The sequence below is a fragment of the Zootoca vivipara genome, chromosome 4, assembly GCF_965207765.1.
Source record: "Zootoca vivipara chromosome 4, rZooViv2.hap1.1, whole genome shotgun sequence".
Classification (NCBI taxonomy): Eukaryota; Metazoa; Chordata; class Lepidosauria; order Squamata; family Lacertidae; genus Zootoca; species Zootoca vivipara.
Window position 1 is genome coordinate 96,401,049 of NC_142587.1, and position 23,334 is coordinate 96,424,382.

Sequence of the window (23,334 nt, forward strand, 5' to 3'; positions counted from 1 at the left end):
CCCATCACCAAGGCTGTTTGCTTTTCCTTGCAGAGTCATTTCCATGAAAGCAGGATAAGGAGAGAATGTTATCTGGTTTTGCAATGTCACTAGGCTGGAACATCTGGTTTCATGCTTGCATTCCCTTCTTCACCACGAATATCTCCAGTGGAGTCTGGTCCAGTGGGGCAAATGGGACTCTGCCCCCCCCTCACCTCAGCCTTCCCTTCACCAAATGAATTGTATAATTGTTGAGTTGGGTGGGAACCCCAAGGGTCATCTAGCCCAACCCCCTCACAATGCAGGAATCCCAGCTAAGGAATCCCTGAGCATCCAACCTCTGTTTAGAAATCTGCAAGGAAGGATAATCCATCGCTTAGACCAGGGGTCCCCAGAGTGCGCGCCCGTGCGCATTCGCACACACACTTACTGGCGCACTGGCGCGCTTCCCGGTCGGAAAAAATCGCCAAAAATCGCTTGTGCGCATGCGTATGGGCCTCCCCCGACCCGGAAGTGCACCGGAAATGACCTCTTCTGGGTCGGGAGAGGCCCATACGCATGCGCACAAAGGATTTTCGGCGATTTTTTCCGATTTGGAAGAACGCCGCCACGCTGTGCGCCGTAAGAGCGAGCGGCAGCAGCGGGTGGCGGGGGTCGTCGCAGGCCGGATTGGGAGGCCAATTGGGCCGCATCCGGCCCGGGGTCTGTAGTCTGGGGACCCCCTGACTTAGACTAAAAGGCTAGGGAAAAAATCAACAACTAAATCATCTGAAAAGAACAATCCCAGTACAGAGGCGGATGGGGAAAGAGCTCTATTTAAGAGACCGGTTGGAAGAGGAAGATCTTGAGCAGGTGCCGAAAAGACAACACAGACAGCACCTGTCTAATATTCATGGGGAGGGGAGTTCCAAAGGGTAGAAGCCATCACACTAAAGGTCTGATTCCTATATTGTGTGGAACTAGGGCTGAATTAACCATTCAGCAAAATAAGCAAGTGCTTAGGGCATCAAGGGAAGGGGGGCAACACAAAAAAATTCTTATACAGTATATAGGATGCCTACATTCTGCATGGACTGGCTGCATGGCAACAAGGGCAAATGGCTTTAGATACCTATTAGGTCCATAAATTGCCATGAAGCAGGCATCGTGATCTACAGGTAGATCACTGGACATCTGCGGTAGATCACTGGTAGATCACTGGTTCCTCCCAAAGAAGCTGAACAACTGTGGCTTAACCCCCCCCCCCCAAATATGGGCCTTCCTCCTTTCTAAAAAAAAAGCTCAACAACTTTGTCTGCCAGTTTTTAACTCTGTGAGTAGGTTGCAGTCTCTTGGGAGTTGGCCACCCCTGCCATAAAGCATACATTCAACACAAAAAACACTGTGACATTTTGTTGTTGACAAAGGACAGCTGGACATATGTTGTTTGTTTAGTTGTTTAGTCGTGTCTGACACTTTGTGACCCCATGGACCATAGCACGCCAGGCACTCCTGTCTTGCACTGCCTCCCGCAGTTTGGTCAAACTCATGTTGGTAGCTTCGAGAACACTGTCCAACCATCTCGTCCTCTGTCGTCCCCTTCTCCTAGTGCCCTCCATCTTTCCCAACATCAGGGTCTTTTCCAGGGAGTCTTCTCTTCTCATGAGGTGGCCAAAGTATTGGAGCCTCAGCTTCAGGATCTGTCCTTCCAGTGAGCACTCAGGGCTGATTTCCTTCAGAATGGAGAGGTTTGATCTTCTTGCAGTCCATGGGACTCTCAAGAGCAGGCATCCCCAAACTGCGGTCCTCCAGATGTTTTGGCCTACAACTCCCATGATCCCTAGCTAACAGGACCAGTGGTCAGGGATGATGGGAATTGTACTCCAAAACATCTGGAGGGCCAAAGTTTGGGTGTGCCTGCTCAAGAGTCTCCTCCAGCACCATAATTCAAAAGCATCAATTCTTCGGTGATCAGCCTTTTTATGGTCCAGCTCTCACTTCCATACAGCACTACTGGGAAAACCATAGCTTTAACATAGCTGGACATATAAAGGGCCCCATTTCCTTCAGTAGCTTAGGGCCTCATCAAACCTAAATCCGGCACTGGGTGGCCCCAATCCCCTCTTAAACATGGCTTGCAGAGAGGGGAGGATCTGGTCCACAACTGGACCTGCTTCCCAAGACCTGACTACAACATACTCTTGGCACATAGCTGCCAAGTTATCCCTTTTTTACAGGAATTTCCCCTTATGCTGAATAGGCTTCCTCGCGAGAAAAGGGAAAACTTGGCAGCTATGTCTTGGCATAAGATGACATCTCATGGAGGAGAGGGCTATTTATGGCTGCCAGCCGTGAGGGCTCGGCTCTGCCTCTAAAGTTGGAGGCAGCAATGCTTTTGAACATTAGTCGGTGGGCAGAAATATATAGAAAAAGTTTAAATACCTGCTGGAAATGTAAAGAAAAAAAGAAGGTACCTGCCATCACATGTGGTGGTCATGTAAGGTAATAAAAGCTTTCTGGGAAATGATATATAATGACATGGAAAAAAATATTTAAAATAACGTTTGTTTAAAAACCAGAAGCTTTTCTATTAGGAATTACAGGTAACGACATTCCAAAGGAACAGAAGAGAATTTTTATGTATGCGACAAAAAGCTGCACAGATGCTACTAGCCCAAAGAAGAAAGAGCCCCTACCAGGGAGGAATGGCAAGCGAAGCTGATGGACTAAGCAGAAATGGCAAAACTCAGGAACCAAGAGGACAAAAACTTTTAAAAAAGAATGGGAAAATATATAATTTACTTAGGAGACCATAGAATCAAAGAGTCGGAAGAGACCACAAGGGCCATCCAGTCCACTGTAAAAAGATAAAAACATTAGCAGGATTTTAATCACACTTGTAACAAATGCTATGGATGATATAAAGGTAAAGGGGCCCCTGACCATCAGGTCCAGTCGTGTCCGACTCTGGGGTTGCGGCGCTCATCTCGCTCTATAGGCCGAGGGAGCCGGCGTTTGTCCACAGACAGCTTCCGGGTCATGTGGCCAGCATGACAAAGCTGCTTCTGGCGGACCAGAGAAGCACACGGAAACGGTGTTTACCTTCCCACCGGAGCGGTCCCTATTTATCTACTTGCACTTTGGTGTGCTTTCGAACTGCTAGGTGGGCAGGAGCTAGGACCGAGCAATAGGAGCTCAACCCGTTGCAGGGATTCGAACCGCCGACCTTCTGATCAGCAAGCCCTAGAGATACAAAATATAGATTATGGAATAGTATGCAGTTGTAAATGTTGGCAACAGGACTCATGGAGGGGATGGGAGGAAGTCTTGAGATGTCTGGAGAATCTGAATTTGGATTGTTATAAATTGATATTTGTAAAATCAAATGCAAATGGTTTCTTTAAAAATGAACACCAGCTGGTGGAAACCACAGGAGGGGAGAGTGCTCCTGTGTTCGAATCCTGATTGCAGGCTTCCCAAAGGCACCTGGCCATTAACCTGATCCAACAGGGAACTTCATGTTCTTATCTACTGGGGAGTAGGCATTCCCAACAAAAGCAACAACTGTGGAGTAAGCATCACCCCCTGAGCACACCCATGATTAAACAGTGGATGTTTCTCTTTAATGATTAGCTGGCCCTGTTTACCCTCCTTTGCCAGAGAGGAGGTCTCCCATCCCTCGCCCAACTCCTGGTTGCCATGGTACCAGCCTTCACATCCTAAAAAGAGCCTGGAGGCCTTACATAACTCTCTCCAGGTTGTTATACAAGGTAATCTTGTTTAATGGCTCTTCGGAGTGTGTTGTTTGACTAAGGCAACAGGGTAGGGAAGGTGAGAAGGCAGCAGGATCCCGATCATTGGACAGCAAGTTTGTTTGTATGCCAGAGGTTTCTCTTGAGCTGAGGTTCCTCCAGGTGTCTCTATTTTCCAGGGACAGCCCTGGATTTACAGAAGCCGTTCCAGTTTCTGATTTGATCCCATAGAATCATAGAGTTGGAAGAGACCACAAGGGCCATCCAGTCCAACCCCCTGCCAAGCAGGAAACACCACCAAAGCATTCCTGACAGATGGCTGTCAAGCCTCTGCTTAAAGACCTCCAAAGAAGGAGACTCCACCACACTCCTTGGCAGCAAATTCCACTGCCGAACAGCTCTTACTGTCAGGAAGTTCTTCCTAATGTTTAGGTGGAATCTTCCTTTTTGAAGTTTGAATCCATTGCTCCATCCCAAAATGTCCCACTTTTCCTTAGGACAGTGGTTTTGAGCCAGTGTGCCGTGGCACCCTGGGGTGCCTTGGATGATAGTCAGGGGTGCCGCGAGCAACTCTGGCCTCTGTCCCTCTTTCCTTCCTTCCCTCTCTCCTCTGATGCCCTCTCTCGTCTCTGCCTCCCAAAGGCTTCTGCGGTTGTTTCTTGCAGAAGCTGGCCCAGGGGTGCTGGTTGCCAGGAGGTGAAGTAGCGTTACTCGAATCCTGCCAAAGTTTTTAGTTGTTTGCAGTGTCCTCTCTTAAACACATTATAATTTCCCCCCATTCCTTCTCAAAATTCTTCTCTTCCCGGTTTCTGATTCTCCAGGTCATTCTCACCATTTCAGCGTAATTCCCTCATCTTCATCAGCCCTTCGTCTCTGGTCGGGACTTGATCTTCTTTACATCTCTGGCCCATCAGCATATGCACTGCTGTGGTTGCATACACAAATACTGTAGTTGTTGTATCTCTTTTTTGTAAATTTTTTATTAAGTTTATTTTACAGCAAATACACACACACTCATAAAACTAAACATAAGAAAAAACAAAGAAATACAAATAAAACATAGTAACATATGGAAACTTACACAGATCAAATAGTCATATATATATATATATATATATATATATATATATATATATATATATATAATTTCAATTCATTTTTTCTTCCAATTGATTTCCTTCATCCTCAACATGTTACAGGTAGGTAGCCGTGTTGGAAGGAGCTGTTTTATTACAGAGAAATTTCAGGAACAGACTGGAAAGAGAAGTTCCTGAATTAGAACTCATTACCAAGCTTAAAACCATGGAGCCACCTGGGATGAACAAAGACATCGGATTCTTATCTCATTATGCATGATCAAGCTTTCTTTAGCGCCTCAGCCCTTGTTTTCCCCCCCAGGACTAATTGCAGCCATCAGCAGCCGTTAACAGCCATCCACAGGTTTACCACTCCCATCAGCCCATCACCCCATCACCCATTCCCACCAACCCCCACCACTCTCTGTATATATATATAAGGGTCTGACACTTCCGTTTCCAGTGTATCTGAAGAAGTGTGCATGCACACAAAAGCTCATACCAAAATAAAAACTTAGTTGGTCTTTAAGGTGCTACTGAAGGAATTTTTTTATCCTCAACATGGTTCTCTTTTCTTCTTTGGTAAACTCTCTCCTTCTTAGTTCATAATAATAATAATAATAATAATAATAATAATAATAATAATAATATTTTATTTATACCCCACCCTCCCCAGTCAAAACCGGGCTCTGGGCGGCTCACATCAATAAAATTACAATAAAACATAAAAAGCAATTAATTAAAATACAGATTAAAATACAGTATTAAAATTTAAAATGCAGCCTGATTTTAAGTAGTCCATAAATCCAAGCCATGAGGGAGGAAAACACAGGGGTCAGACTGAATCCAACCCTAAGGCCAGGCGGAACAGCTCTGTCTTGCAGGCCTTGTGGAAAGATGACAAATCCCGCAGGGCCCTGGTCTCCTGTGAAAGAGCGTTCCACCAAGTTGGGGCCAATACTGAAAAGGCCCCGGCCCTAGTAGAGGCCAATCTAGCCACCTTATGGCTCGGGATCTCCAGAGTATTGTTGTTTGTGGACCTTAAGGTCCTCCGTGGGGCATACCAGGGCATTACCCCATTTTCTTTCTGTTTTTAGTTTTATACCATAATTTATTTTGAAGAAGTTAATCGAAACAAGTCCAAGTATTAATTCCAGGGCGCTGCTTTTTAAGGCATTCTCTATATTTTCCCCATTCCTTTTTTTTTTATTTTGAAATTTTTGTTCTGGCTGACCCCTAATGGCTTCTGTCAATCTAGCCAATTCAACATAGTCAAATAATTTATCTTGCCACTCTTTTGACGGTATTGTTTCTTTTTTCCAGTTTTTGGCAATTAGCGTTCTCGCAGCCCCTGTAGCATAAAGGAATATTTTCTTATTTTCTCTGGCTATAAATAGTCGTCGTATCTCAGTCCATCAGTGCTTCCCTCCAGAGCCGCAGAAAACCAGCTTGCTCCATCTTCTGTGTGACAGACAGCCCTTCAGATATCAAATCTCCGCTGTGTCCCTTCTTCTCCGAGCTAAACATGCCCAACGTGCTTCTTCCTCTCTGCCCCTGGGTCTTGGAGCGCCGCTGCCTGGATTAATGCTGGCAAAGGGTGGGTGGGCAGAGTGCCCACGTCCCATCACTTCACCTCTTTATCCCCAGACACGCTCCCTCGTTTGTGCCACAGAGATATTATGGGAAGATTAGAGGGCTCTGGTTAATCTCTCGGGAGTGACTAAGCCTCAGGTAAGAAACCTTCGACACACAGCTTCGCACTGGGAGGGAGGCAAGATAATCCAGCTTTCGCCTCTGGAATTGGTAGACACTTTGGATTGGCACTGATGGAAGAACCGCATGTCCGAAAGACCGGTCTGGGACAATGACAGCTCTGGGTATTATTTCTGCAGGAAGCGGAGTCCCACTGGTGTTATGCCTGAGTCTGTGTTTGCCTGAGCTTGAGCTCCTGTGTTCTGATTCGATACACGATGTCCAATCACAGGACATTTCAGGATTTGGGCCTCTGCCATTGGCCCTTGAACTCTGAGTCACGATTCGCAGCTTGGAAGTTTAGACAGCCAATCACGTTGGGTGTGGGAGTGGCCCAGGCTTTCGGCAATGTATATAAGCAGTTGCTTTGTCCCTCTATCCCAGTTATGTAGCTCAAGAAAGGTTCTTGCTGTTCTGGCGGTTGGCGGTTGGATGGCGGCTAACAGATTGAGATTGAATCCTGACAAGACAGAAGTACTGTTTGTGGGGGACAGGAGGCGGGCGGGTGTGGAGGACTCTCTGGTCCTGAATGGGGTAACTGTGCCCCTGAAAGACCAGGTGCGCAGCCTGGGAGTCATTTTAGACTCACAGCTGTCCATGGAGGCACAGGTTAATTCTGTATCCAGGGCAGCTGTCTACCAGCTCCATCTGGTATGCAGGCTGAGACCCTCTCTGCCCGCGGACTGTCTCGCCAGAGTGGTGCATGCTCTAGTTATCTCTCGCTTGGACTACTGCAATACGCTCTATGTGGGGCTATCTTTGAAGGTGACCCAGAAACTACAATTCATTCAGAATGCGGCAGCTAGACTGGTGACTGGGAGCAGCCGCCAAGACCACATAAGACCGGTCTTGAAAGACCTGCATTGGCTCCCAGTACGTTTCCGAGCACAATTCAAAGTGTTGGTGCTGACCTTTAAAGCCCTAAACGGCCTCGATCCAGTATACCTAAAGGAGCGTCTCCACCTCCATCGCTCTGCCCGGACACTGAGGTCCAGTGCCGAGGGCCTTCTGGCAGTTCCCTCGCTGCGAGAAGCCAAGTTACAGGGAACCAGGCAGAGGGCCTTCTCGGTAGTGGCACCCACCCTGTGGAACACCCTCCCACCAGATGTCAAAAAGAAAAATAACTACCAGACTTTTAGAGGACATCTGAAGGCAGCCCTGTTTAGGGCTTTTAATGTTTAATCGATTATTTTATTTTATTTTCTGTTGGAAACCGCCCAGAGTGGCTGGGGAAACCCAGCCAGATGGGCGGGGTATAAATAATAAATTATTATTATTATTATCGCTATGGCTTGCCTCGTGGGAACCCAGCTACACTTGGGAACCACCAGCCCAAAATAAGAAGCTCATGGAGGGGGAGGGGGAAGAAAATGGGTGACCGTAGCCAACCTCTGTGAGTTCCGCCTTCCCACTCCAAGGGAGGATTTGTAGGAGACTGGATAGCTCAGGATGCTTCAGAGCAAGCTCAGGAGTGCTGTTCCAGTTGGGGTGCATGGGATTCAATGGATTAAGCCAGAGGGCGCGATGGGCACCTCAAAATATTTGGGAAAGTCCCTCAAGGCTTTGTGTTTGATTTCCCAGATTCACAAGCACCCCTTATAGTTGGCCCTTCAAATGGATTTGGACTCAAATTTACCCACTCTCGGCCTCAGCATCCTCGCCAAGAAGAGTTTGCGATCAGCTTGAATGTGCTATAGAGATTCATGTGAAACCACACAAGATTTGCTCCATATCAACAACTTCCCAAGAAGTAAAGATGAATGCAAAAGATAATAGCCTGGGAGACGCCCTGAATGTTGGAAGATTCAGAGCAGATAAAAGACAGTCCATTTTCGTGCAGCACAGAGTTAAACTGTGGAACTCCCTGCCTCAAGAGGCAGTGATTGGTACCAACTTAGATGGCTGTAAAAGAAAATTACATACGAGAATTACATACACATTTACAAAGGAGAGAGATATCAATGGCTCCTAGCCATCTCCCAATCTACTATATATTGCATCCGTCTTTAACTCCCCACGAGTTGCAGGCCCCGGCAAATATTGTGTAGTTTAATAGTAATCTCTAGAGCAGGGGTTCCCAACCAAATTTTCTCGAGGACCCCTCATCGAGCCGCTATTGTGACAAGGACCCCCCATTAATTCCTAATCCTAAAATTAAAAAGTGAGAGCCAAATTAAGAGTCTTTTTATATTTTATATTTATACGTTTTTACAGTTACAACAGAGTACTCCATCAGTATACAGTTAGTTTTAATTTTCAGTTCTTAATGAGATGAACCACTTTTTAACCAACAGTCCATTTTTAACTACGCGAACTGTAGCTTCCGCGAAAAACAACGCTTTGTTTACAAACACTACTGTTTTGCAAAGAGGCAGCGCGCGCCAGGGAGGAGGGAGGGGAATGGAGAAGACAGGGTACCTGCGCAGTAGCGCACAAATGAAGCCGACGCGCGCAAAGCATCTTGGGGAGGTGAGTGTTAGTAGAATGCGCGCACTGCCTCTTTGCAAAACAGTAGTGTTTGTAAAGCGCCACCTAACGGCATACAGCAGAACTACTGCCTCTATCTAATTCTAGTTTTGCGCTAGACTCTGCTCATGCAGGAAGCGGCCAAAACAAAAAATCTGTTATCATACGAAATATATTTAATATATTTTTTATTCTAATAGCATCTTGCGGACCCCTCTGGCATAGCTCGCGGACCCCTGGGGGTCCGCGGACCACCTGTTGGGAACCACTGCTCTAGAGCACTTTTCAACCTTCCTTGCTGCTGTGGTCCTTCTCAAAGCTCCCTTATTAACAGCTCTCCATCCTCTTCCAGCATTTTACAGGGAAAAGGTCTTTGGTGTTTCAGACTGACATGGACGGTCCTTGGAGCCAAGACTGGTTGTGAGGTGCCACCTGCTGGACAAGTGTCACATGCCAGGTTTCATGCAGGCTCAATATTAAGGGGGGGAATGGGGGGACCTGTCACTTTTCCAGATGCTGGATCCCAGCCTCTGCCCCCCCCGCCCCCAGCCAGCATGCTCAATGGTCAGGGATGATGAGAGTTGTAGTCCAAGATCAACTAGGGAATAGCAGCCTCTCCAACAATCACTTAGGTCCAGACCAGTTGCAATAGCTCACTTGGTAGAGCGTGAGATTCTTTATCTCAGGGTCATGAGTTCGAGCCCCACGCTGGGGAAAATGTTCCTGCATTGCAGGGGGTTGGACTAGATGACCCTTGCCCCCTCCAATCCTATGAAATACATTTTTCGTTGAATGTGCAGTTACTCTCATATATTTTGTTGTTGTTTAGTCGTTTAGTCGTGTCCGACTCTTCATGACCCCATGGACCAGAGCACACCAGGCACTCCTGTCTTCCACTGCCTCCCGCAGTTTGGTCAAACTCATGTTCGTAGCTTCGAGAACACTGTCCAGCCATCTCGTCCTCTGTCGTCCCCTTCTCCTTCTGCCCTCAATCTTTCCCAACATCAGGGTCTTTTGCAGGGAGTCTTCTCTTCTCATGTGGTGGCCAAAGTATTGGAGCCTCAGCTTCACGATCTGTCCTTCCAGTGACCACTCAGGGATGATTTCCTTAAAAATGGATAGGTGTGTGTGTGTGTGTGTGTAGGGGAAGTATGGAAAGAGATTGAACCACTTCACCTCTGCTATTTTTCTAAGGACTGAGTGTTGTCGGGAGGGAATAGGGGCAAAGAGCTCTCCCCCTCCACAAAATCTCCTTAAAAAAAGATTTCTGTGGGGTTTTTTTAATTTTTATTTATACTTTTCAGGTTTATACATTTCCTTAATTTTACAATCATTTTAGCATTCCAAGAACTTGACTTCCTTTCCTTCCCCCTCTTTCTGGGGCTCCAGGACCAAATCAGAAACCGGGACGGCTTCTTAGAATCAGGGACATCCCTAGAAAACAGGGACACTTGGAGGGTCTGTGATTAATGTATTTATAAAACTACTTCTGTTCTGCGCCCTCTCACAAAACATCAGGGCAGTGCATAGCAACATTTCAGAGCAATGCAATCAATTGTTAAAATGGCTGGCTGCTCAAAGGTTATATTAGATAAGTTATTTATTTAGAAACATGTTTATTCACACCTGCCATAAAGGTAAAGGTAAAGGGGCCCCTGACCATCAGGTCCAGTCATGTCCGACTCTGGGGTTGCGCTCTCATCTCGCTCTATAGGCCGAGGGAGCCAGCGTTTGTCCGCAGGCAGCTTCCAGGTCATGTGGCCAGCATGACAAAGCTGCTTCTGGCGAACCAGAGCAGCGCACGGAAACGTCGTTTACCTTCCCGCCCTATTTATCTACTTGCACTTTGATGTGCTTTCGAACTGCTAGGTGGGCAGGCGCTGGGACCGAGCAACAGGAGCTCACCCAGTCGCGGGGATTCGAACCGCCGACCTTCTGATCAGCAAGCCCAGACTCTGTGGTTTAACCCACAGCGCCACCTGGGTCCCTTACATGTGTGTGTGTGTGTATCTTCTGCATATTCAAATTCATTTAATTTGCTCACTTGTTTTATCTACTTTAAACAGCAGGTTGTTACAATAATCCAGCCAATCTTTTTATCTGTTTTCAATTTATCTGTAAATATTCAATAAACCATTTCCATTTTTTTGTAAAAAGTTTGTTATCTTGATTTCTTAATTTTCCAGTAAGTTTCGCCATTTCTGCATATATTCCATAAGTTTTTGTATCCATTCTTCCTTTGCTGGGACTTCTGCTTATTTCCATTTTGGGGCAAGTAACATTCTTGCTGCTGTGGTAGCATACATGAATAAGTTCCTGTACCAGGGGTTGGCAAGGTTTACCTCGCCTGGGCCGGTTCACTCCAGCGGAGACCCCTCTGTGGGCCAGATCGTGTGTGTGTGAGAGAGAGTAAGTGAGCACGCCCACAATTTCCGGCATCTGAATCTGCATAGATGTGGTTTTCGGCGCTGCGGAAGCAAGTTCCCACGCCGCACTGTGCCGATTTAGCGCAGCGCGCGATGACTTGCTAAGCAGGCAGCTCGGTTCGGGGGTGGTTTGGGGGCCGGTTAAACGACCCCCATGGGCCTTAGGTTGCCGACCCCTGTTCTATACAATTTAGGTAGTTCTGTCCCTATAATTCCCAAACGGAAAGCTTCTGGTTTCTTTACAAAGGTTATTTTAAACATCCTCTGCTAAACCTTCCACACTTACCGTGGCAGGGAAATAGTCCTTCATGTATCTCCAGGCTGCCCAGTTGCGCACGAAGTGGACTCTCCTCCCGCCTTTGCTTGGCGTGTCCCAATCGCAGGCCCACCAGGCCGCGTACAGAGTGCTGATCAGCCAGAAGCGGGTGAAGAGGAGGCCGACGAAGATAGCAATGCAACATTGAGCTACGAAAGGAAAGCATGTTGGTCAGGAGGAGGAAACAGTGTCCTCAGAACAGGGCCCAGGCAGGAGGGTGTTTACCCCAGGAAGATACGGGCAGTGATATTCAGCAGGGATTTTCGATACATCCTAATAATAATAATAATAATAATAATAATAATAATTTATTTATTTATACTCCACCCATCTAGCTGGGTTTCCCCAGCCACTCTGGGCAGCTCCCAACAAAATTAAAAACACAATCAAAAACAGAATTAAAAACTTCCCCGAACAGGGCTGCCTTCAGATGTCCTCTAAAAGTCTGGTAGTTATTTTTCTTTTTGACATCTGATGGGAAGGCATTCCACAGGGCAGGCGCCACTACCAAGAAGACCCTCTGCCTGGTTCCCTGTAGCTTTGCTTCTCGCAGAGAGGGAACCGCCAGAAGGCCCTCGGAGCTGGACCTCAGAGTCCGGGCAGAACGATGGGGGTGGAGACGCTCCTTCAGGTATCCTGGGCCGAGGCCGTTTAGGGCTTTACAGGTCACTACCAACTCCAAAAACATGGGTGCCAAAGTGGGAAACTCATTGCAAACAAAGGAACTAGCTTTGAACAGGGAATTTTGGTTTTCCTTCCCAGCTGGCAAATGCAGATGACTATTGGCCAAGAAATAAAGTCATCTGAGCTCCTGTAAACCATCTGCAACATGGTGGAGATTTGCCACCTTGCAAAACCTGGGTAAAGATAAAGGTAAAGGGACCCCTGACCATTAGGTCCAGTCGTGACCGACTCTGGGGTTGCGCGCTCATCTCGCATTATTGGCCGAGGGAGCCGGCGTACAGCTTCCAGGTCATGGGGGCAGCATGACAAAGCCGCTTCTGGCGAACCAGAGCAGCACACAGAAACGCCGTTTACCTTCCCGCTGTAGCGGTTCCTATTTATCTAGTTGCGCTTTGACGTGCTTTCGAACTGCTAGGTTGGCAGGAGCTGGGACCAAGCAACAGGAGCTCACCCCGTCACAGGGATTCGAACCACCGACCTTCTGATCAGCAAGCCCTAGGCTCAGTGGTTTAACCCACAGCGCCACCTGGGTCCTTGCAAAACCTGGGTACATCCTTTCAAATCTTCTGATTCTGCTGTTGGAGATGATTGTTAAATTTGTACACTGCCCTATACCCCTAAATCTCAGGCTGGCTAACATAAAAATGACGATATACAACTCTGGGTCCTCCTGTCTACTCTCTCCCGGATCCTGCAATATATTAGGGGAAACTCCTGCAAAAGTGTGTGCATTAGGCAAAACTGCATACAAAAGACATGCACCAAAATGCAGGCACATTTTCATGAAGTTTTTTCTTTAAAGAATGAAATCACAAACTGCTGCATAAATGTGGAAAGCTCAATTTAAGACAGGAGAAATGGGTGACTGACATTGACAACGTTCAGCCATCCCTACTTAATGTTGGGGTGAGTATTGCCTTTTGAATTTGAGCTGAGATTTCTGCATTGCAGGGGGTTGGACTAGATGACCCTCGGGGGTCCCTTCCAACTCTACGATTCTATGGATTTGCTGTCTGTTGTGTTCATGACACAGGAGCTGACCAGCTGCAGCACAATTTTAATTTTTTAAAATTTATTTTTAAAGATTAAAGGGACTCCTGACCATTAGGTCCAGTCGTGACCGACTCTGGGGTTGTGCGCTCATCTCGCATTATTGGCCGAGGGAGCTGGCGTATAGCTTCCAGGTCATGTGGCCAGCATGACAAAGCCGCTTCTGGCAAACCAGAGCAGCACATGGAAACGCCGTTTACTTTCCCGCTGTAGCAGTTCCTATTTATCTACTTGCACTTTGACGTGCTTTCGAACTGCTAGGTTGGCAGGAGCTGGGACCAAGCAACGGGAGCTCACCCCGTCACAGGGATTCGAACCGCCGACCTTCTGATCAGCAAGCCCTAGGCTCAGTGGTTTAACCCACAGCGCCACCTGGGTCCCTTTATTTATAAGATTAGTCTGTTGCAAAATGCCGCATTCTGTAAGCTGCCTCGTTTTATGATTGTTTGGAGCCCAAAGTACAAGTCAGGAGGAGATACCATGTCCTTGCCCTCAGCCCGGCTTGACTGATGATTAATCGGGATCCATTGATTCTTGCCAGCCCTTTTGATGCTGGCGAGAATTGTTAGGCAAGACTGGGGGTGAGATTTCCTCCGCGGGGCAAGAAGCAGCCTTGCCACCCAGCTTGCAAAACTCGGCCCTGACTTGACCTGCTGTTTCCCAGACATCTTGAGAGCAGAGCCCCCTCTAAGTACGCGAGGAGAGCTGTCGGCTGGGTCAGATCATCAAGTGAAGAAGAAACCACTCTTCCGTTTTTGTTCTCCACTCTTCGGACCTTTGGTCTGCTCCAGATTCCTCGAGCTGGCACAGTACATGTTTTGTACTACAGCTCCCTAGCTGGGGCAGATGGGAACTGTAGTACAAAACACCTTTAAGACTACTTAAAGAAATACTATAGTGCAGGCTTCCTCAAACTCAGCCCTCCAGCTGTTTTGAGACCACATCACACCGGTCCTGAAAGACCTACATTGGCTCCCAGTACGTTTCCGAGCACAATTCAAAGTGTTGGTGTTGACCTTTAAAGCCCTAAACAGCCTCGGTCCTGTATACCTGAAGGAGTGTCTCCACCCCCATCGTTCTGCCCGGACACTGAGGTCCAGCGCCGAGGGTCTTCTGGCGGTTCCCTCGCTGCGAGAAGCCAAGTTACAGGGAACCAGGCAGAGGGCCTTCTCGGTAGTGGCACCCACCCTGTGGAATGCCCTCCCAACAGAGGTCAAAGAGAACAACAATTACCAGACCTTTAGAAGGCATCTCAAGGCAGCCCTGTTTAGAGAGCTTTTAATGTTTGATTTCTGTATTTTAATGTTTTGTTGGAAGCCGCCCAGAGTGGCTGGGGGAAGCCGGCCAGATGGGCGGGGTGTAAATAAATTATTATTATTATTATTATTATTATTATTATTATTATTATTATTGAGACTACAATTCCCATCTATTCGGACCACTGGTCCTGCTAGCTAAGGATCATGAGAGTTGTAGGCCAAAAACATCTGGGGGACCGAGTCTGAGGAAGCCTGCTATACTGCGATGACCTCGCAAGCAGGATTTGAGCTTACCGGTATGAGCAACAGAAGCAATCAGATTATAATATTGTGGTTATGATTGGATAGAAAATAGGGTGCAGCAGAAGGGGAGAAACAAAAACGTTATGGGAAACAGGGTGCGAAGGCGACAAAAATTAATCCGTGGCCTTTCTAAATTGCGGGGGATATTGTTTTTGTTTGTAATTACGGTGCATATTTTGGTGTTTTCATATTGTAAACCAGCCTGTGCTCCCTGGATGAAGGGCAGTTTGGAAACTGAATAAATAAAAACAAAATGCTTCCTTTGTCCTTTCAACAAAAGGGGCACACACCGCCGTCCTTTCCCCATTTTGTTTCAATTTGCACTAATGGAAATTCCTTTCAGGAACATGCTGTTTTGGAATCTCTGTCCTCCTTCGAAAGGGACCACACAGGAGAGGCTGAGGGTAGCGGCCATGGGTTTTCATGCCAGCGAGGCATCCCCGTGCTTGCCTCGCACAGCGAGGCCTCCTGCGCTTCCCTCATGTAACCACAGCAACGGCTGAGAGCGGCTGCCACCGAGCCCATCTGCTAACGGGCAGGACGGCTGGCATCAGCCGTGCTGTGGAGAGAGAGAGAGAGAGAGGCTGCAGAGTCCAGACAAACAGATCCATTTCCCCAAAGCAGACAGGCAGAGAGGATGTCCCAAGGAAACAGGGCCGCATACACAAACACATGCCACACTCACTTCCATTTAACACAGGGCTGGGGGACATTTTCCAAAGGGCCGCATTCCTTTCTGAATGACATCCCAAGGGCCATATGCCCATACCTGCCAAGTTCCTTCTTGAAAAATAAGGGATTGGAACGGAAGTACCAGACCGGAAGTAGCACTGCCGCCATTTTGGAACTGGGCGGAGCATGCTCAGAAGTGACTTGATGCTGCTTTGCCCAGTTCCAAAATGGCCGCCGCACCAGAAGTCGCGCTGCAGTCATTTTGGAACTGGGCAGAGCAGCATCAAAAGTTGCTTCTGAGCATGCTCCGCCCAGTTCCAAAATGGCTGCTGCGCAAGAATAAACCGGGGGGAGGGGATCTGTTTTTTTCAGCTGGGAACAGCTGGAAAAACGGGGGTTTCCCGGGGAATACGGGAGACTTGGCAGCTATGCATATGCCATTGGAGGGCGGAGCCTCAAATGTAATTTTATTGTTACAGTCGTACCTTGGATCGCAAATGCCTTGGCTCCTGAACAAATCGACTCCCAAACGATGGAAACCCGGAAGTGAGTGTCCCAGTTTCCGAATGTTCTTTTGGAAGCCGAATGTCTGAGGGGGCTTCTGCAGCTTCCGATTGGCTGCAGGAGTTTCCTGCAGCCAATCGGAAGCTGCGCTTTGGTTTTTGGACGTTTTAGAAGTTGAATGGGCTTCTGGAATGGGTTCTGTTCGACTTCCAAGGTACGACTGTATTATTATTTTACTTTTGTAGAATAGGCTAGTTTGCTGAGACATTTGTCAAACGCTCTCTCTATCCAGGCAAGCAAGAAACATTTCCAAATTCCAAGGACACAGTCCAGATAGGTGAAATTCATGGAGGAGAGAGCTAGGATGGTTAGAAATGGTGCCTAAGGGGCACGGGTGGCACTGGGGTCTAAACCACTGAGCCTCTTGGGCTTGCCGATTGGAAGGTCGGCGGTTCGAATCCCTGTGACGGAGTGAGCTCCCGTTGCTCTGTCCCAGCTCCTGCCAACCTAGCAGTTCGAAAGCACATCAAAGTGCAAGTAGATAAATAGGTACCGCTCCAGTGGGAAGGTAAACGGCATTTCTGTGCACTCTGGTTTCTGTCACAGTGTTGCATTGCACCAGAAGCGGTTTAGTCCTGCTGGCCACATGACCCGGAAAGCTGTCTGTGGACAAACGCCGGCTCCCTTGGCCTGAAAGCGAGATGAGCGCCGCAACCCCATTGTCATCTTTGACTAGACTTAAACCATCCAGGGGTCCTTTACCTTTTACTTACATGGCACCTGTCTAATATTCAAGGGGAGGGGAGTTCCAAAGGGTAGGCCACCACACTAAAAGCCTGATTCCTATATTGTGTGGAACGGACCTCCTGATAAGCAGGTGTCTGCAGGAGGACCTCACCTACAGAGTGTAGCTCTTGGTTAGGGCCGTAACGGATTGACACGGTTTTGAAATGTTTATTCCTACCTGGCTGGAAAAGAGTTAATCCACCTCCAGCCTGATTGACAGAACATTCTGGTGGGGGCGGGACTGTTCCCAGTTTAAAAGGAGGGAGCAGCGAGTTTTGTCAGTTGAGGAGAGGGAGTGGGAATGGGTAGGTGTGAAGAAGAAAGTTGAGAGGCCAGGATAGAGGGGATCTAGATGAGGTTCAGGAAGGCTCGATGTTAAATGTTTGACAGAGACTATCTACAACCGAAACGTAGCTTATAAACACATGAAACGTTAAAGAAACAGCTAGGTTCTAAGGTTAATAAAATTCTTCTCTTTTGTGCCAAGAAGTACCGTCATTCTACGGCAAAGACTTTGTTAGCCCAAAAATGGAAAACTCAGGAGTTACCGACGATCGAAGAGTGGCAGACAAAAATGATGGACTATGCGGAATTAGCAAGACTGACTAGCAGGATCCGAAACCAGGGAGAGTCAAAGTTCCAAAAAGACTGGAGTAAATTCGTGGACTATATGGAGAGGAACTGTAGACGTTTAAAGACACTTGCAGGACTGAAATAAGTCCTACGAAATGACTTTAAGTTAAGTAGAAGGAGCAAAGGAACTGCGAGACAAGAGTTGATAAGAAAACCAGATGAGGGGAGGGAGGGAAGTCAAAGCTCGGCAGATCATTGGGAATATGAGATAGATGAATAGATGTTAAAAAGAGAAAATGTGTGTATGTGGTGTTTGTTGTGGAATGTTTTGTTTTGTTTAATGTGTTTAATGTGTTTATTTGAAAAATCTAATAAATTGCTTAAAAAAGAAAGAAGAAGTATCGTCATTCTTTTTCCAGCAAGGTATCAGGACTCACAGAAGTGGTAACTCATTAGAGGACAAAACTTCCCTCAGGAAAAGAGGCGAAAGTTTGTGTCTTAGAGTAAACACTGAGGAGGCTTAGAAAGATAACCTGGGGTGTCAACACGTTGCCAGCGTGGAAAGAAAGGGCAAACTTTTGCAGTAAGGGGAATCAAGCCAAGACAGACCCTTTACTGGTGGCAGGAGGTTATTCTATCAAACAGCCTAGAGTTGTTTTATATATATATACATATATACCAGGCCACGTGAGCTGGAAGGAGAGTCTCTTTTCTTATAAACCCACAAGAATAAAGGGGTTTATTCAGAGGCGGTGGGAGAAGAGGGTGGGTGGCTTCACCTCTGGATTCCTGTGCCGCATTTTAGTAATAGAGAGGGATACTTTCATCGCAAGGGCATATAAGGGGGGGGGGGAGATGATCTCTAAGCATCCTGATCCCAAGCTGTTTGGGGCAGGTAATGACGCAGCTGGGCTGAATGGGCTTTGCAAGCCCCGACGGCCAGCTGGTCGCGCAGGCAAAAAATGTGTTGCCTAGTGGTGACATCCAGGGCTGGACAGGCCATCATTGAGACCCGTTCGCGGGCTTCCTACCGTGTTTCTCCAAAAATAAGCCATACCCCGAAAATAAGCCATACCCCGAAAATAAGCCATACCCCGAAAATAAGCCATGTAAGCCCTTCAAGAAAGAAGATTCCACCTAAACATTAGGAAGAACTTCCTGACAGTAAGAGCTGTTCGACAGTGGAATTTGCTGCCAAGAAGTGTGGTGGAGTCTCCTTCTTTGGAGGTCTTTAAGCAGAGGCTTGACAGGCATCAGTCAGGAATGCTTTGATGGTGTTTCCTGCTTGGCAGGGGGTTGGACTGGATGGCCCTTGTGGTCTCTTCCAACTCTACGATTCTATGATTCTATGATTCTATGATTCTATGATAGGCAGTTTAACCTTGTAAGCTAAACTGTAGGTTAAACTGTACCATACTTAATAATAATAATAAAAAGACATCCCCTGAAAATAAGCCACCTTGTGGTTTTTTGAGGAAAAATAATATAAGACGGTGTCTTATTTTTGGAGAAACACGGTAGCACACCCATGCTTCAGATCACAATCCTGGGCTAGATCCACCTGATTCCATCCATTGTTCGGTTTGTTTTCTCCCCTGCTGCCTCATTCCGTTTCCTCCGGAAAACACCCCGTACTCCTACGAGCTTCCTAAGCCACTACTTTCCTCTCCCTAACTTGTCGCCTTGGAAACTGCAAGCATCTCCTCTCCCCACCACTCAGTATTGGCCAGCGTGAAACATTGCTCTGTTGCACCAGAATGAACGCTCTTCCTCTACGATGAGGTATCAGATTCTTAACTTCCAACTGTCTAAACTCACAGTCAAAAAGTGGTCTACTGGCCACTTAGGACCATAGCTGCCAAGTCTCCCGTATTCCCTGGGAAACCCCCATTTTTCCGGCTGTTCCCAGCTGAAAAACCGGATTTTTTTGTTTCCCCCCGGTTTATTCTGGCACGGCGGCCATTTTGGAACTGGGTGGAGCATGCTCAGAAGTGACTTTTGATGCTGCTTTGCCCAGTTCCAAAATGGCTGCAGCGCGACTTCTGGTGCGGCGGCCATTTTGGAACAGGGCAGAGCAGCATCAAAAGTAGCTTCTGAGCATGCTCCGCCCAGTTCCAAAATGGCGGCAGCGCTACTTCCGGTCCAGTCCCTTATTTGCCCTCTCCTCCTCCTCCATCATCTCCTCCTCCATCTCTCTCACAAGGCCACGGTAGAGAAGAACATCAGAGAAGGTTGTTCATCAGACTGTCTCTCCAGAGTGGTGCATGCTCTGGTGACCTGGAAACTACAATTAATCCAGAATGTGGCAGCTAGACTGGTGACTGGGAGTGGCCGCCGAGATCACATAACAGTGGTACATTGGCTCCCACTACGTTTCCGAGCACAATTCAAAGTGTTGTGTTGGTGCTGATCTTTAAAGTCCTAAACGGCCTCGCCCCAGGATACCTGAAGGAGCGTCTCCACTCCCATCATTCTGCCCTGACACTGAGGTCCAGCTCCGAGGGCCTTCTGGCAGTTCCCTCCCTGCAAGAAGTGAGGTTACAGGGAACCAGGCAGAGGGCCTTATCGGTAGTGGCGCCCTCCCAGTGGAACGCCCTCCCGTCAGATGTCAAGGAGAAGAGTAACTATATAACATTTAGAAAATATCTGAAGGCAGCCCTGTTTAGGGAAGTCAAGGAAATAAACAACTATCTGACTTTTAGAAGACATCTGAAGGCAGCCCTGTTTAGGGAAGTTTTTAATGTTTGATGTTTTATCACTTTATTATTATTATTATTATTATTATTATTATTATTATTATGTTGGGTGCCACCCAGAGTGGCTGAGAAAACCCAGCCAGATGGGTGGGGTATAAATAAATAAATAAATAAATATTATTATTACAGTATTAATCTCATTTAGCATCCTGTGGTTTAGCAAACCTGTTTAATGCACCTGCAGCAAAGTTTAAGGGAGGGCGGAGGGCCTTAACATGGAGGTTTAGCAAACCGCTGTGTGAAGTGCCATCACCTTCCTTTAAAAGCGGTGGGGACTCTGGGTGGTAGTGGGAGGGGCCTGAAGCAAAAAGGGGCGGGGTGAGCTGTGGTGGGATAAGCGAGCGGGTGGGCGCGGTGTAAAGGAGAGAGGGTTCTGTCTGTGACAACAGCAGCCAGAATATTATATGCACGGAAACGGAAAGAAGAGCAGGTTGCAACGAAGGAGGAGGAGTGTGGCTTTTGATCTTAGCCAAAAGGCCGAGAAGCGATGGAGTGTGGCTTTTGAAGGCATAGGACTATGCAGAAATGGTGACGCTGACAGCGAAATGAGGAACTTTCAATTAGAAGGATGGAGACCTTTCGCGAACTATTAAAACAAACAGACCACTATAGTCAAATGAAATCGCGGGCAGGATTCGAGATGAAAGCAGCGGAAGAAAAACGATAGAATAATGGTAATAGAGAAACCTTTTTGTAATAGATATCATATAATGCAGTGGGGAATATAGAGGAGGGAGAAAGGTTGTTTTCTGCTGCTGCAGAGAAGCGGACACGGAGCAATGGATTCAAACTACAAGAAAGAAGATTCCACCTAAACATCAGGAAGAACTTCCTGACAGTAAGAGCTGTTCGACAGTGGAATCTGCTGCCAAGGAGTGTGGTGGAGTCTCCTTCTTTGGAGGTCAGGAATGCTTTGATGGTGTTTCCTGATTGGCAGGGGGTTGGACTGGATGGCCCTTGTGGTCTCTTCCAACTCCATGATTCTATGATTCTATGGGGAAGGTTTGAGTAAAAACACTGCAGGGACGGGAAGCCCATTTATAAAACAATGTTATGATACAAAGATCCTTGTGAAAATGTTTGAAAAAATTAATTAAAAAATTGTACTGGGCAAAGGGGTAGCAGTGGGGAAGGGCAATGGGGAAGCTGGGGTTGGGAACCCCTAACAAGCAGGCGTGGCGGCCCCTAGTTCAGAGATTTCCAAATTGTGCATCACAACACATTAGTGTGTTGGTGTGTAATACAAATGTTCCCTATGATCCTCAAGGGGATGGATAGAGGTCTGGTCATGTTGTGCGGATGCCTGATCGTCTTCCAAAGAAAGTACTCTATTCCCAACTTAAAAATGGAAAGCGTAATGCCGGTGGTCAACAAAAGAGGTTTAAAGACTCTCTCGAGGCAAATCTTTAAAAATGTAGCATAAACACCAACAACTGGGAAACACTGGCCTGCAAGCGCTCCAGTTGGAGAAGACCCTTTACCAAAGGTGTCATTGAAGACGCTCGAAAGGGAGAAACGTGCTAATAATAATAATAATTTATTTGTACCTTGCCCTCCCCAGCCAGAGCCGGGCTCAGAGCAGCAAACACCATATAAGAGGAAGGCACGCTTGGCAAACCCTTACCGTGATCAACTCCCACCCGGAAAACAATGTCCCCACTGTGGAAGGACGTGTGGATCCAGAATTGGCCTCCACAGTCACTTACGGACTCACTGTTAAAACAGTGTTTATGGAAGACAATCTTACTTGACTATGAGCGATCGCCAAAGAAGAAGAAGTTTAACCACCGGTTTGCTATTACTGTGTCGCAAAATGACGCATGTCACCGACATGAGAAGTTTGGAAATCGCTGCCCTAGCTAGAGAAGAAATCCACCTTTGCTTAGGGTGCCTTAGTGCACTGCAAAGCACGGGTGGGGTATAAACAAATATACCTTAAGAATAGTGCTACCCCAGATACGCACCACTTTGATCTTCCAGAGGCATCTGCAAATACAGATTAGCACCTATAAATGTGATACAAATCTGTGCCCTAATTCTCTTTGCCAGTAAGAAACCTACAGATCTTGCTGTTTGCATACGGCGGCACAGAAAGGCTGCCATTCAAACTGTTGCCACCGAGTCAGGAATACAAACCTCTCCATCTCCTATGGGTGAAGAGAAGCTCATTTAGAGGACTTCATGGGACTCTATCCAATAATATCGCTGCCCTGTTCCCACCTGTTGTTGTGAGCTAGTTAAGCAGAACGGCTATGGCTGCAGTCCTAACCCCACTCACCGAGGCAAAACCCGCTGAATTCAAGTAGGGCTGACTTCTGAGTAGATTTAGTAGTCGAAATAAATTGAAACAATTCTTTAAGAAGATAGTTAAAAAGACTCTTCTTAGAAACCTAAAAACTCCCTTAAAAGAATCAAGTCTTCAAAAAAAGTTTTATGATCTAAGAAAGCCTTTAAAAAAATCCTTCCAAAAGAATTTAAAAATTATAATGTAGCAGCTTTAGATCTAAGCTTTTTTGTGGATGCAGAGTGTTTAACGATCTTTGTAAGGAATTGTTTTGATTTATTTCGACTACAGCAGACCAGCATGGCTACCTACTTGAATCAAATATTTAGTAGGGTTTTTTTTTTTTTTTTTACCTAGACCCAGGAAACTGAAGACCCACTGGAGGACGGAAGCAGTCTGGAGCCTCCTTTCTAAAGGGATGGAGCGGGGAGCAAATTCGACCTTCATTGCGGCGCGTGGCTGCAAACTGCACGGCAAAGGGATCTCCGCAAACGAGCGAAGGAAAGGGAAAGAGCAAAGTCTTTGCTGACGCAGAATCAAAGGAGTGGTACGTAGGGAGCAATTAATGTGGGAGTGGATTAGGCCCATGCCATGGAGTGGATCGAGTGTTCCTGTGCGCATTAGGAAACTTTGATTTAAGAAAGGTAGCCGAGCCATCAAGCCAATGCTCAGAGAGAGTCCGGCAGAGGCCTGTCTAGTCCAGCTCGTGGTCTAAAC

General features: G+C 47.0%; 1 protein-coding gene across 1 annotated transcript in view; it reads right to left on the reverse strand.

Annotated features, from left to right (window-relative positions):
* Positions 1–23,121, reverse strand: part of MOGAT2 (monoacylglycerol O-acyltransferase 2) — a 35,562-nt gene extending 12,441 nt beyond the window's left edge. Inside the window, exons 1-2 of the mRNA XM_035116385.3 lie at positions 22,971–23,121; positions 11,717–11,895 (exon numbers count right to left, since the gene is read on the reverse strand). Coding sequence (XP_034972276.1) covers positions 11,717–11,895; positions 22,971–23,064 — 273 coding nt within the window. The 5' untranslated portion in view covers positions 23,065–23,121. The remainder of the gene's footprint in view (positions 1–11,716; positions 11,896–22,970) is intronic.
* Between the last annotated feature and the right edge of the window lie 213 nt (positions 23,122–23,334).